This window comes from Gnatocerus cornutus, chromosome 4 (assembly GCF_029298725.1).
Source record: "Gnatocerus cornutus isolate USDA-ARS CGAHR chromosome 4, icGnaCorn1.1, whole genome shotgun sequence".
Classification (NCBI taxonomy): Eukaryota; Metazoa; Arthropoda; class Insecta; order Coleoptera; family Tenebrionidae; genus Gnatocerus; species Gnatocerus cornutus.
This window is the reverse complement of record NC_142236.1, coordinates 8,764,309-8,777,322: the sequence shown is the minus strand read 5'-3', so window position 1 is coordinate 8,777,322 and position 13,014 is coordinate 8,764,309. Positions and strand designations below refer to the sequence as shown.

Below are 13,014 nucleotides of genomic sequence, written 5' to 3'. Positions count from 1 at the left end.
ACTATGAAAATTTAAATTATGGGGGGTACAGTTCTGCAATGTTGCCAATTTCCAAATTTTCTTTTGGTCTTCCTGCGAAAATAGAGTCTGGAATTTTTTTTAACATTTTTTTGGTACTCTGGGGCACCACCCAATTACCACCTTTCTGGGTGGTGCGCCACTTTCCGGAGACCATGTATTTATAACAAAAAGGACTTTTTTTCATAAATTTTTCCCTCACCCCTTATATTAGGTGCAACCACTAGAGTCTAAACTTCATAGTTTCGCAACAATTCTTCGAAAATCAAAAGCGACGAAAATGTTGTGGGATAGATTATATAAAATTCGTGTATAGATGATTGTTATCATTATTGAGAAAACCGCCCTGGAGCACTTTTCATTTTCTAATTTGAATGGAATATTTATCTGGTAACCAGTCGTATTGTTCAATTCCTCTCATTAAAGGGTAAGACTTTTTTTAATACATGATTGGGAGTGTCCTGCTTTTTTTTCTACTAGCTCTAGACTTAAAAGTTTATTTGGCAAAATTTTAGATTGAAAACTTGCTCATTTCATCAAATCGGTGATCATAAGTACCTCTTTTAAACACCTTATGGTTCTAAGTGTAATAAATTTTAAACTTTCGCGACTCATAAAGTTTTTTAAAAAATGCTACGAGTTACATTAGACATTTGGAATTCTTTTTGATCGACCAAAGTTGATTTTTGCTTTAGTTTTATCTTTAAATCTTTAGCGACTAAAGTTCAGCTCGGTGGTTAGTGAATAATACTCTCACAATTTTCAGTACAACGTTTATTTCGTACTTTTCTTTTCGAGTGTCGGGAGAAGACTGGTCAGGATGAAAGGATGATCAGGTAAAGAAAGTGTAGGAGTGTTGACCAGATGGCGGAAAGTATGGGAAGACCGGATGGGTTTATGGACTTGGGTACTCGGTTAGGAAGGATGGGAAATACCGGACTATTTTACATTTTATACCAAAGTATTTACAATTGGCGACAGAATGCCGCCACAGCACCCCCCGTGTAGCTAGTGGTTACGTATCCCGACTTGTAACCTTTCTGGGAATCTGACACGTTTTCCACTTTTCGTGATAGGTGGATCTGGAGGAACTTCTTGAGGCGCGGACATAGGTGATTGCCTTTGGCGTTCTTCTTGTAAAAGCTCCTCGTTCATGATGTATGCCGGTTTCAGTCGGTCGATAGAAACTTTGACATCGCGGCCTCGGATATTTATGGTGAATGTCTTTTCACCACGTGTGACAACCGGAAAAGGACCATCATACGGTTGCTGTAGACCAATTTTCGGACCGTCGTGTCGGACGAATACTTGTTGAGTCGTTGCCAAATCTTTAAACACGAAAATCTTCTTTTCGCCGTGACGTCGTGTTTCAGCGGGGCGAAGATCTTTGAAGTGTTTTCGCAGTTCCTTCACAAAGTCGGTGGCGTATTCACTCTGGATTGGTGGATCTCGGGATACTAGAAACTCTCCCGGAAGTCGAATTGGCTCGCCATAAACCATCTCGGCAGCGCTGGTTTGGATGTCTTCCTTCCACGCGGCTCGGATTCCCATCATTACCGTTGGTAGAACGTCGGTCCAGCGATCGTTCTGGTGGCACTTGATTGCAGCTTTTAACTGCCGATGTAGTCGCTCCACCATGCCATTGGCTGCGGGGTGATATGCCGTTGTGTGGAAATGAGTCGTACCTTCCGGCCATCGCGTGAACCTGTCGACCAAAGTTAGACAATACCAAAAACCCTGCGATAGTGGCATGATCACAATATCTATATGAACGTGTTCGAATCGCGAAGATGGGCTAGTGAAGGATTCCAATGGCGAAGAAACATGTCGCGAAATTTTTGATTTTTGGCATTGCACACACGCTTGTGCCCATTGTCTGCAATCAGCTTTCACTGATGGCCAAACAAAACGGTCGGTAACCATTTTCACCGTCACTTTTACTCCGGGATGAGCCAGGCGATGCACCGAATTAAAAGCTGTTTTTCGATGTTCAGAAGTGACAAATGGTCGGACCCTTTGTGTCGAAATGTCACAATATAAAGATACGTTGGTTCCGGGCATTGTAATACGCTTAAGTTGAAGCGATGTGAACTTTGATGAAATTAAATTTTGCAGTTCGTCATCATCGTTTTGTGATAGAGCGAGTTTTGCAAAATCTAAGGAAGCATCAACTTCTTCAATGCGGAACAGAGCATCTGCAACAACGTTGTCTTTTCCGGCAACATGTCGTATGTCAGTTGTAAACTGAGCAATAAAGTCCAAATACCGAAACTGTCGAGGAGTACATTGCTTGTTTTTCTTCCTAAACGCAAATGTAATTGGGCGATGATCTGTAAAAATGGTGAACGTTCGCGCTTCCACCATGTATCGAAAATATTTTACAGCTTCATAAATTGCCAAAAGCTCACGATCGTACGTGGCGTAATTTTTTTCGGCATTGCTCAATTTTTTCGAGAAGAATCCTAGTGGCTGCCAAGAATCGTCAACGTACTGTTGCAATGTTGCACCGATGGTCGTATCTGACGCGTCACAAAATAAAGCTAACGAAGCTTGTTGGTTGGGATGTGTCAATATCGCAGCTTCCGCTAAACTCCTCTTACACATCTCAAAGGCTGAAACGGTTTCTTCCGTCCACTGGACGGGAGTACGTCCTTTCGCGTTCCCTTGAAGATATGCATTCAGGGCAGCTTGGGTTCGTGCTGCTTCCGGAATAAATCGTCGATAAAAGTTTAACACGCCTAAGAACTGACGAAGTTCCTTAATAGTTTTCGGTCGCGGGTATGAAAGAATGGCGTCTACTTTTTCGGGAAGTGGTTTCGTTCCGCTCTCACAAACTAAATATCCTAAAAATTTTACACTTGTTTGTCCGAATACGCACTTTGAGGGATTAATCACGACACCATATTCGCGCAACCTGCTAAATAATAGGTTTAAATGAGTCCAGTGTTCGTCCACGGAAGATGATGCCACTAAAATATCGTCTATATACGCGTAGCAAAAGTCTAAATCACGGAGCACTTCATCTATAAAACGTTGGAATGTTTGGGCTGCGTTGCGAAGGCCAAAAGTCATATATGGGAATTCAATCATACCAAACGGAGTAGTAATGGCTGTTTTGGGAATGTCCTCTTCAGCGACCGGAATTTGATTAAATGCTTTCACCAAATTAATAGTGGAAAAAATCTTTTTTCCATGGAGGGTCTGGGCAAAATCGTGGATATGTCTTACCGGATATTGGTCAGGTTCCGTTCTGGCATTAAGAGCACGGTAATCTCCACATGGTCTCACAAATTCTGGCTTTTTGGCACCATGTGTAGCGGTGACGACCACGAACTTTTGGAAGGACGAGCGGTTCCGGCTTTAAGCATCGCGTCAAATTCCTTTTTTGCAGCACCCAAGCGACTTGGATCCAGGCGTCGCGGTTTCTGTGAAATTGGTGGTCCGGTGTCGTCTGAATATGGTGTTTTGTCGCGTGCTTCGGGGGGAAAATTGTTCCTCGCGGACGTGTTATTTCTGGGAACTTGGCAAGCAAAGAATGGAATGGCGATAATCCCGTAATAATCTTCACGCTAGGAATCACTTCGGACCCAACTACCTGGCCTGTAGAGGAAAGATGAGTCGTCGCGTCTAAAAGGCGTTTACCTCGCGAATCTATGAGGAGATTAAAATAACTTAAAAAATCAATGCCGATAATTGGTTTCGCCACGTCGGCTACCACGAACTGCCAAGTAAAGTCGCGACGTAGGCCAAAATTTAAATTGAGCGTTATTGTCCCATACGTCGCAATTACACTACCATTCGCTGCTGAAAGTTCATACGTCGATTTTTCTCGCGCACCTCCCACCTTTGTTTTTGGAAATACGCACAGATCCGCACCAGTGTCTATTAAGAATTGAATTTTTGAAAGTTTATCAGTCACATATATGCGGCGGATGTTTGTCGGGCTTATGTCGCCGGTCGCCATCAACGACTGCCCGTTGCGTTTCCCGAAGATTCGTCTGTAGAAAACTTACACGCCTTCCTGCTGGTACGGGCGTTTTCTTTGAATTTCCTATGGTACCAGCAATGGTCAAACTCTTCTTCTCGTTGATGCGGTGATCTTCCGCGCGATCGCGATCGGGATCTCTCATAGTTGCGGGTACGGCCGCGAATTTGGGACTTACCCATTATTTGTGCCAGCTCTTCGATGCGCTTTTCCAGTCTGCCAAGACGGTCGTCATCGATTCTTTTAACCCATGTTTCCAACACGTTTTTATTTGGAACGGCGTCTGCGACGGCATCTGCTAATTCGGCCACTTCTTCGAGCGACGCTTTCTTCTGTGTCGCCAAAATCCCCTGTAAATGGTAGGGCAAGCGACTAACCCAAAGGGTTCTTAATAATTTGTCGGTGACGCAGGATCCAGCAAGAGCTCGCAATCGTCTCAGGAATTGTGATGGTGTCGAATCTCCAATTTCTTCCTGTTCGAGAAGTCGACGGGTCTTCTTTTCTTGGGACTGGCTGAATCGTGTGACAAGCGCCGTTTTCAGGGCAGTGTACGGTGCCTCTGGTGGCTTTATGAGGATGTCGCGAATTTCCGCGCAGTACCGCGATTCCATATTCGTTACCACATAATTAAATTTCGTTTCTTCGCAGGTAATCCGGCTGATTGCAAAATTTCTCTCCACAAGTTCCAGCCAGATTTCAGGATCTTCTGGCATAAATTGCGGAATTCGGACCGAAACGCGGTCAACTGCGTTACCACCGGAATTTCCGTCAGTCATTTTCGCGCACGTATTTTTCACTTGATCACTAACTCACTTTTCGTAAAATATCACGTCGGGGTCACCACTTTAGCGACTTGGTTACTCGGTTAGGAAGGATGGGAAATACCGGACTATTTTACATTTTATACAAAAGTATTTACAATTGGCGACAGAATGCCGCCACAATGTGTATTCTGAGTTGCAGTTTTAATTTGTTAGGTTATCATGAAACTCACTTTGTATAATACAACATTTTATCTAAACCCCATTTGTTGCAATTACTGTGACGTCTGTGTTTTTGTCTTTTCTTGATTGGACCACTTTGTAAAATAAATATCCAGGGAGAAATTATAGCAAACTCGTTTAAAAGTGATCCAAAGAATGTGTATTTTTTAATTAATTAGGTACAGTGAAAAATAAACTAACTATAAGTAAGACTTTACGGCTTAATAGCTAATGTTTGCTGCCCGATTCGAAGGCGTAGCTCTTCAAGGGCTAGTGCATTCATTTTTTTTACTGTTGGGGCTTTTACGCACTGGTGGCACAAAAATTAGGTTAGGGTTGGTTTGTGTACAATTAAAATGTGTGCTTGGCATTTCACGACGCCAATAAATATTTTCCTGCGATCATAGAGTTAAGCAACGACAATTGTCGATGATTGAGTGTATGTGTTTTACCACTAGTGAAAATGAGCCTTAACGAATTTGAAATTCAACCCAAAATACACTTTCATAACTTTTGTTGTCAAATTTTTACTTACAAGAAAACAGCTGTCTGAGTTTCGACAAATCTTAGCACTCAAGATAGCTTCTAATCACACGTGGAATGGCTTCTGTTCATAGAAAACGTTAAACATGAAAAAGCAGTGGTAAAATTTCGCAGTCTCTACAAATTGAGAGCGTAATAACATGAGTAGATTGTTGTGGAAAATTTGACAACTTTGACATTTAGTTCAAGTATCTACGACAGCCATGCAAATGTATTTTGAGTTGCAGTTTGAGTTTGGTCAGGTTCATTATCACTCGCGGACCACGGTGTATAATCTTTATTTCTTCTTTAGGTTATACAAAATTGAAAGTGCTGAAAAGAATGCATGTAAAACCTAAGAAAACAATGAAAATGTTGTGAAGCCAGTCTCTTAAATTTACCCCAAGTCCCATCTTATAGTTGAGAGTAATATTCTCGGAATATTTAATTTTCAATATGGGGGCTGCATTCATTAAGAATATCAAATATGTTTTTTTATTTGATTCATTCCAGTCGTACCATTTCACTTCATGTAGAGCCTCTAAAATTTCCACAGACTTTGAAAAAGTAAAAACGCAATTTCATTCAAATTTACGATATTTTCAATTTCTTGCCCACTCATGACGAATCCTATAAGCGTAACAAAATTCACAAGACCTAAAGTTAACAAACGAAAATACTGTATTAAAACGGATCCTTCAAACTGAAGATAACTTGTTAGAAAAAGTACAAAAATCAGTTTGAACTTACTGCGAAGTAAAATAGGCCAATATTGGCCACTTGAATAGTACCGATAATTAGAAGAGGAAAAACAAAGATCCCTGCTCGACGTAAAGCTGCACGAGTGTACCTAAAAAAGTTGTATAAAATGTATAAACACCGTGTTTTAAAAATATTTTTATCTAGTCTCCTATGATTTTCCGTGCAAATAAAACATGCCGCTTAACGACTATAATGATTGGAAGGTTGGTTACATAACCTCAAAATATTTTTCAAAAATTATTAGGTAGGCACTGATCTAGGACGACTGAATCGCTGAAGGGATAAAGCTGACTCAAGTTTTGCTGACTCAATTCTTTCCCTATTGCATCACAGTGCCAGCGACACAAAAAGAAATTACATTCCAAAGGCAACTAGTTAAAAATTTTGAAACACGTTGTACTTTTACTTGTAAAGTTGTATATGATGGGTGATAAGCTGATGTAGTTTCTTAGTAATGACTTTATGGTAGTTGACATCTTTAGAACGTTTTTCGCTAGAGTTTAAGGTGCGTATGTAATACATCATCATTTTCATTTGTAACTTTCCTTCACAAACGAAGTAAAAGATTGTAAAAACAGGCGTAGATATGCCAATATACGTTAATATAGGTACAAATATTATTAAGAGAAGTCTAGTTATGATTCCACTCTACAAAACTTAAGGAAGTTAAAATTCGATTGAATTCCTTATGTTACCAATTTCCCAAAACACCTGTAAATCATAGGTAAAAGGTATATAATTTCGTAGTCGTCGTCTGTTGGTAAGCAAAATCCAAAAGTTTCTAAAAGTCCACATAAAAGAACCACAATCATATAAAGTGTTATAAAAAAAGCCGTCTTCTTGACCTCTTCCTGTATTATCGAGTTTGATTCTTCAAATTTCCAAATTTGTATTTTTGGTAAAAGACTTTTCACAATGCTTTCAGCTAATGGTTGATATAAGGAACAGACTGTTACCTATAACTGAATGTCTTAGAAATACATTTTACTGTTGGGGCGAACTTTTACATATAAAACGCCAGTGTACGTTGTACTGTAACGAACGAGATAGTTCAAGTCAAATTTTTCCAAAAATAAATTAGCTTGGACCAAAGACAACACAACAAAAAATCTTCTTACAAAAAACATTAGGTATCTTACAGCTTTTTTTTGAAATATATCGATTGTTAAGAACTTGCATATTTTCATATGGTCAGTGTCTGGAAAAAATGTTGTTTTGTATGCTTTCTTAGGAGTTTTCGAGCATACCGTTCATAGTGTGTGTGACAAGCTCGAAAACCTTACAATGACTGTTAGTTTTGACTGTTAAGTTTTTAGGTTAAAGATGGGTCATCGCTGATGGATTTCTAATAATATTTTAATGTACATATTAAACTATTTTAAATGTCTTTCTAATAATTTTCTAGAAACAATATTAAAATAAATATTTGATTAATTGTGTTTGGGAAAATGTCGTCATTATTGTGATTTATTTAAAAACATCTGCACCGCGATATTTCAATTCCTACATCGAAAGAAATAATTTAGATATAAATTAATATGTATAATTTTTAACATCGTTATTGTATGGTAAAACTACTACAGGCGGCACAGAGACCTCTAAGAATTACTATAGTGGACACTGAATCTTGGACAGTACTTTCCTGTCATTTCAAAAAGTCTCGATGTAATCCTAGCTTTATTGTCATTATCATTGACGTTAATACAAAAGTCAAACAAATTTTGAAAACATTTTGCGATATGCCATCAACAATTGATGCTCCACCACAAGGAAGCGAGAATTGGTTTTGCGCTACAACACTTGGCCACGGGCAAAGCGTTTTGCAGCCGAGTTGTTTTATTATTGCTAAAATGTCAAAATGACAATTAATAATATAAATAAACGTCCTCCGTAAAGCCCGGTTTAGAAATTATGACAATCAAATGACAATTCTGTCCAAGATTCAGTGTCGACAGCTAAAAAAAATATTTTTTCGTCAAACGTCACAAAAAGTCACTATTTTTTAGTCGTTTTTAGACAGTAAAGTAGGCAATTTTGTTATAAGTAATGAAAACACTTGCTGCCTAGGCAGAAAAAGTACTTTATGTGACGGGTACTATTTGAGACTTACATTTTGCACTTGCACTTGCACGATCTTAACTTTGAAACACTTTGAAACCAATATTTTTCACAGTAAATGTCATCAATGACAACTACATGCATAGCCATTCATGTTTATAATTCAGTTTGCGTTCACTCATTGTCGGTGGTGGAACTGAATCTAACGTTTGGAGAAAAAGTTGTATTTGTTATTTGGCCGAAAAGTGGCTTTGCTGTCTCGTAATTTTGCATACGCTCAGCTACGCTACGCTTCGCCTTGCTACTGCAATTCAATTGCTCGAAAAAAGTACCACTTTTCTGTCGTATCACAAAATCTACTATTATTCGATAGTAATTATACGTTTCCTAAACTGAGCTGTCTATAATTGTTTGATAAAAAATTGAATTTTTTTTGGACTCTTCATGACAACGTGTTATCCTAGGTTCTAGCTTACCATTCAGATACTTTTTAATTAAGTTTATAAAATAATGGTGTTAGAGTTTGGTGTGCCCAGTATTAGATAAAATTTAACTCATTTTTCCATAGTCGGCTTAGGATTGCCCATTATTGGATGACGACAAGTTTCGAGCCGTTATGAAGTTTTTAGTTTTATTTTAGTTAATTTTTATATATTCAATCACTTGCAAAATCTATTTTGTTTTCCTTGTGTTCTTACACATTTCGGTACACCACATAACTAATAATGGGCAGTGCCGATTATTGAAAAGTCAGCATACCTACTTCTGATAAAATTTCCTAACAAAAATTAACATTTAACATATAGGTATTTAACACTGTATCTAATTTGAAATGGTGAAGTGTACACTGGATTGCAATAAATTTGCATACACTTAAAATATCAAGTAGCAGAATTTTGATGATTTTTAGCTAAGTGGCTGTGGGTTTTCTTAGATTAGGTTAAGTCAAACTGACAAATGTTGTCACTATCATTCTTGACATTTTTATTAATTTTAAATCTGTCAATGACAAAATAAAGGCAAACTCAATCTAGCAAAAAATGGGTTTACGCAAATGATAAAAAGATAGCAATTATTGTCAAAATTTAATTCTTTTCACTAATGTCTTCATATTGCATACCAAAGTAAGGTTACTACCAATGAAAAAATCCATTTTTAAAAGAAATCGTAAAAGAAATTTGTCTAAGAGTCGAAAAAGACAAAGAAAATTGAGTGAGAAAAGAAGCAAATGTGCTATTTCGAGCCAAAAGTAAAAAAAACTAGGCAAAGAGGGTCTTACAATAAATAATTTTTCTTATGGCCGGTATTATAAAGCTCTAACAAAATTTGTTTCTGAAATAAATTTATTTGTTCTATAGATTTCCGTCTTATAAAAGCCAAACACATTTATTCAATGAACAAATCAACCGATTAATTTATTCCCAAGATTTTCTCCCAAATAATTGTTTATTTAGGAATTAATTGACAGTAATGACGTTTTAAACTTTTAAACAGTGCGAATTGGAAGATTCAGTTTTTCGGTTTTTGAAGTCTTATATTTCGTTAAAATGTCGTCAGTGTCCTCTGTTTCGGATGTTAGTTCACCTTCGGTGTCAGAGGATGGTACCGACCAAAGTGATTTGGATGAGCCACATCAAAATAGGAGACGCCCGCGTGTGTTCCGTGAAAGAATAAATCCCTTCGACATATATAGTGAAGAAGAATTTAAAGCCCGATTTAGACTATCAAAGAACACGGCGAATTTTGTGTTAAGTTTAATCGAAGACAAAATAAGACCTTTAACGCAAAGAAACAAATCCATATCTGCAATGAACCAACTTCTTATAGCGCTTCGATTTTATGCAAGTGGTACATTTCTCATTAACATTGGTGACCATTTTAATGTTACTAAGGCCACAGCAGCCCGAATTGTCCATAAAGTTAGTCACTGTATTGCCAGACTGAGGAACAGATACATTAACATGCCGACATTACCCCGTGAATGGCGGCACATTTGTACCGAATTTTATACCATCGCGGGATTTCCAAATGTTGGCACGATAGATGCAACACACATTAGAATACAGTCTCCAGGGGGACCGGCCGCCGAAACCTTCAGAAACAGAAAGGGTTACTTTTCTTTGAATATTCAAGGAATTTGCGGCCCCGACTTAACTATAATGGACGTGGTGGAAAGACATCCAGGATCATGTCACGATAGCTACATCTTTGATAATTCCTTAGTGAGGGCGCGACTTGAAAACCAAAAATTTGGTGAAACCTATTTATTGGGTGACAGTGGGGTATCCTTGCCGGCCTTACATTTTAACTCCATTGGCCAATCCTATAACAAACCCAAGTTAGATACAACGGTGCTCATATAAAAACCAGAAATGTAATTGAGAGAACATTCGGCGTTTTGAAAAGAAGATTTCCGTGCTTGTCTTATGGCTTAAGGGTGGCAGTCAACAAAACCATTCCGATTATAATTGCTTCGTGCGTATTACATAACATTTGTAAAATTAGGAATGACGAAGTAGACGATCTCAATGACGACCTGGACGACGCGAATCACAATGTGCCAGTTGAAGATGTTAACATAAATTTGAATAATGTACAGATACAGAAATGCTGTTATCCAAACCGTATTCAATTAATACTAGAACTGTAATTAAGTTTTCGAATTTATTAAATATTTATAACAATCATCTAACATTTAATTAAAAGATATTTTGTATTTGGAAAAGAAAAACTGAAGGAAGAAAAGAAAAACTGAAAAAATAACATCATTCAATTTGTCACACCGTATTCTTTTCTCAATTGTAAAATCTTTTCGTCAATTTCTAATTCCAATTTCTTCTTCTGTAGATGCAAAATGTCTCTTTCTATTTCTTCTTTTTCTTTTCTTATCTTCAAAATATCAAATTTTAGATTTTCCTTATCGTCACACTTTAATAATGGTCTTTTCTTATGGTATGGAATACCTGATCTTAATTTCGACCTACGATTGGAGGAGTGCCGAATGCTGGTAGTTGTTCTTTCTTCTGAACTTAATATTTCTTGATTTTCTTCAATGCATGGAACTTCTTTAGCAATTTCATCTACAGGCGCAGGCATGGGGAAGTTGTCTTGATTTTGAAGGAGTTCGTCAAAAGGAGCGTCACTGTCATAACTATTTGCCAGCTGAATGTTAGTTGAGGCTGATATAGACAGACATTTTTCCTCAATCGCATCACTACCCCTCAATGCTGAGGGACCCCCACCCGTTTTGTAGATTTCCACTTTCTGAGAAGCTTTATTTTTCTTTGCTTTTTTCTGAATACACTCATACAATAATTTCAACTGTGTTGCGGTTCTTGGTCCTGTTAAGCAAGTCGCGTTATACTGCAAAGCTATCGTTGCCCAAGATTCGTTCTTCAGTTTGGCACTGGAATTGTCGGTTTGTTTGTTCTCAACTATATTTCTGAAGTCCTTTATGAGTTCTAACAAGGATTCCTTTTCTTGATCCGTATAGTTTCGGCCTCTTTCTCGCTTTTTATCCATTTTCAAATTTGACTGTACAAACTTCGGCTGTCAAACTTGTCACTACAACATAGGCGCCATCTATCGTAAATACAACACACTTGAGCTCAGTTGATACATTTGTTCCTTGGATGATTTATTTGTCCAGTAGTTATTTAATTGCTAGATTTTCTTTATAATACGCACATGTAATTGTTAGATTTGTTGGGGAAGCAAATTTATTCTCTTAATAACTATCTTACGAGTTATTCGTGCTTTATAATACCGGCCATTAGTATTTTAATCTATTATTAGAAAAAATGCCAAGAGCAATTTTTTCTATCCATCAGAGTTTCAAACATCGAAGGACATAAACAACTTCGCCAAATGTAAAATGAGAAATAACTAGGTGGCCCTCGGAAATCGGTAAATCTCGCTTTTTCGTAAATCTAGCTTTTCCGTGACCATATTTGTTTTATAGTATACTAAATAAGAAATCCCAAATTAAAATCCAAGACCACGGAAAAGCGAGGTCCACGAAAAAAGCGAGATCTACAGAATTCCGAGGGCCACCTAGTTGAATTATATAAAACCTGAATTCAAAAATTTCAAAAATTGAGTGAAAAAATTAATTTGATTGAAATTAATGGAGGGATAAAGAGAGCTTTATATCGATTGGTCCGTAAAGTGACTTTTTCCTAGTAATAAAAATAACAGAAAATGTATTTTTATGTCAAAGTTGAAAAAGCAAAACTTTTTAGCTAGAGACAAATAATTAAAAAAATTATACACCCGGTTTACAGAAACAAAATTAAATCCTTAATTTTGATCAAAGATTTTTACGAAACCAAATAACGTTATTGGAGTTTTTACATCAGAAAAATTAAAACTCGAGAAAATGTATAAATTGATGCTTCAAAAATTATAAATGCTAGTTGGCCATAATCAGTAAAACATGTAAACAGCTTGTCAAAATCAAGAGATTGCGAAAAGACGCATTTACCAATATTAGTATTGTTGCCAAATTTTTAACAGCACTAGAATTGTTAAATGTGCCTATCTACTGCTAAAGTGATAGGGGAACGTAGGGTAATCGGAGCCATCGAGTAATGGGAGCGATAGTAATACAAGGAAAAGTAGGCACATTTGCGCGATCGTAAGCACTCGACCGCTTCCGTCAACCATCGTCAAACTTCGCCCCAAAAA

At 37.5% G+C, this 13,014-nt stretch overlaps 1 protein-coding gene across 1 annotated transcript; it reads right to left on the bottom strand.

Moving 5' to 3' along the window:
• Window positions 1-1,026: 1,026 nt before the first annotated feature.
• On the bottom strand, window positions 1,027-4,779 carry LOC148176341 (uncharacterized). Its single transcript, XM_088035048.1, has 4 exons — window positions 4,032-4,779; window positions 3,661-3,822; window positions 3,413-3,618; window positions 1,027-3,351 (listed from the first exon to the last, which is right to left on the bottom strand). The coding sequence occupies exons 1-4, from the start codon at window positions 4,777-4,779 to the stop codon at window positions 1,027-1,029; spliced, it is 3,441 nt and encodes a 1,146-aa protein (XP_087891174.1).
• Between the last annotated feature and the right edge of the window lie 8,235 nt (window positions 4,780-13,014).

Coding starts and splice junctions, on each gene's coding strand:
- LOC148176341 (XM_088035048.1), bottom strand. CDS start 4,779: ATGACTGACGGAAATTCCGGTGGTAACGCAGTTGACCGCGTTTCGGTC. Junction 3,823..4,031: donor CCGTACCAGCAGGAAGGCGT/GTAAGTTTTCTA, acceptor ATGAACTTTCAG/CAGCGAATGGTAGTGTAATT. Junction 3,619..3,660: donor TCTCCTCATAGATTCGCGAG/GTAAACGCCTTT, acceptor TTTCCTCTACAG/GCCAGGTAGTTGGGTCCGAA.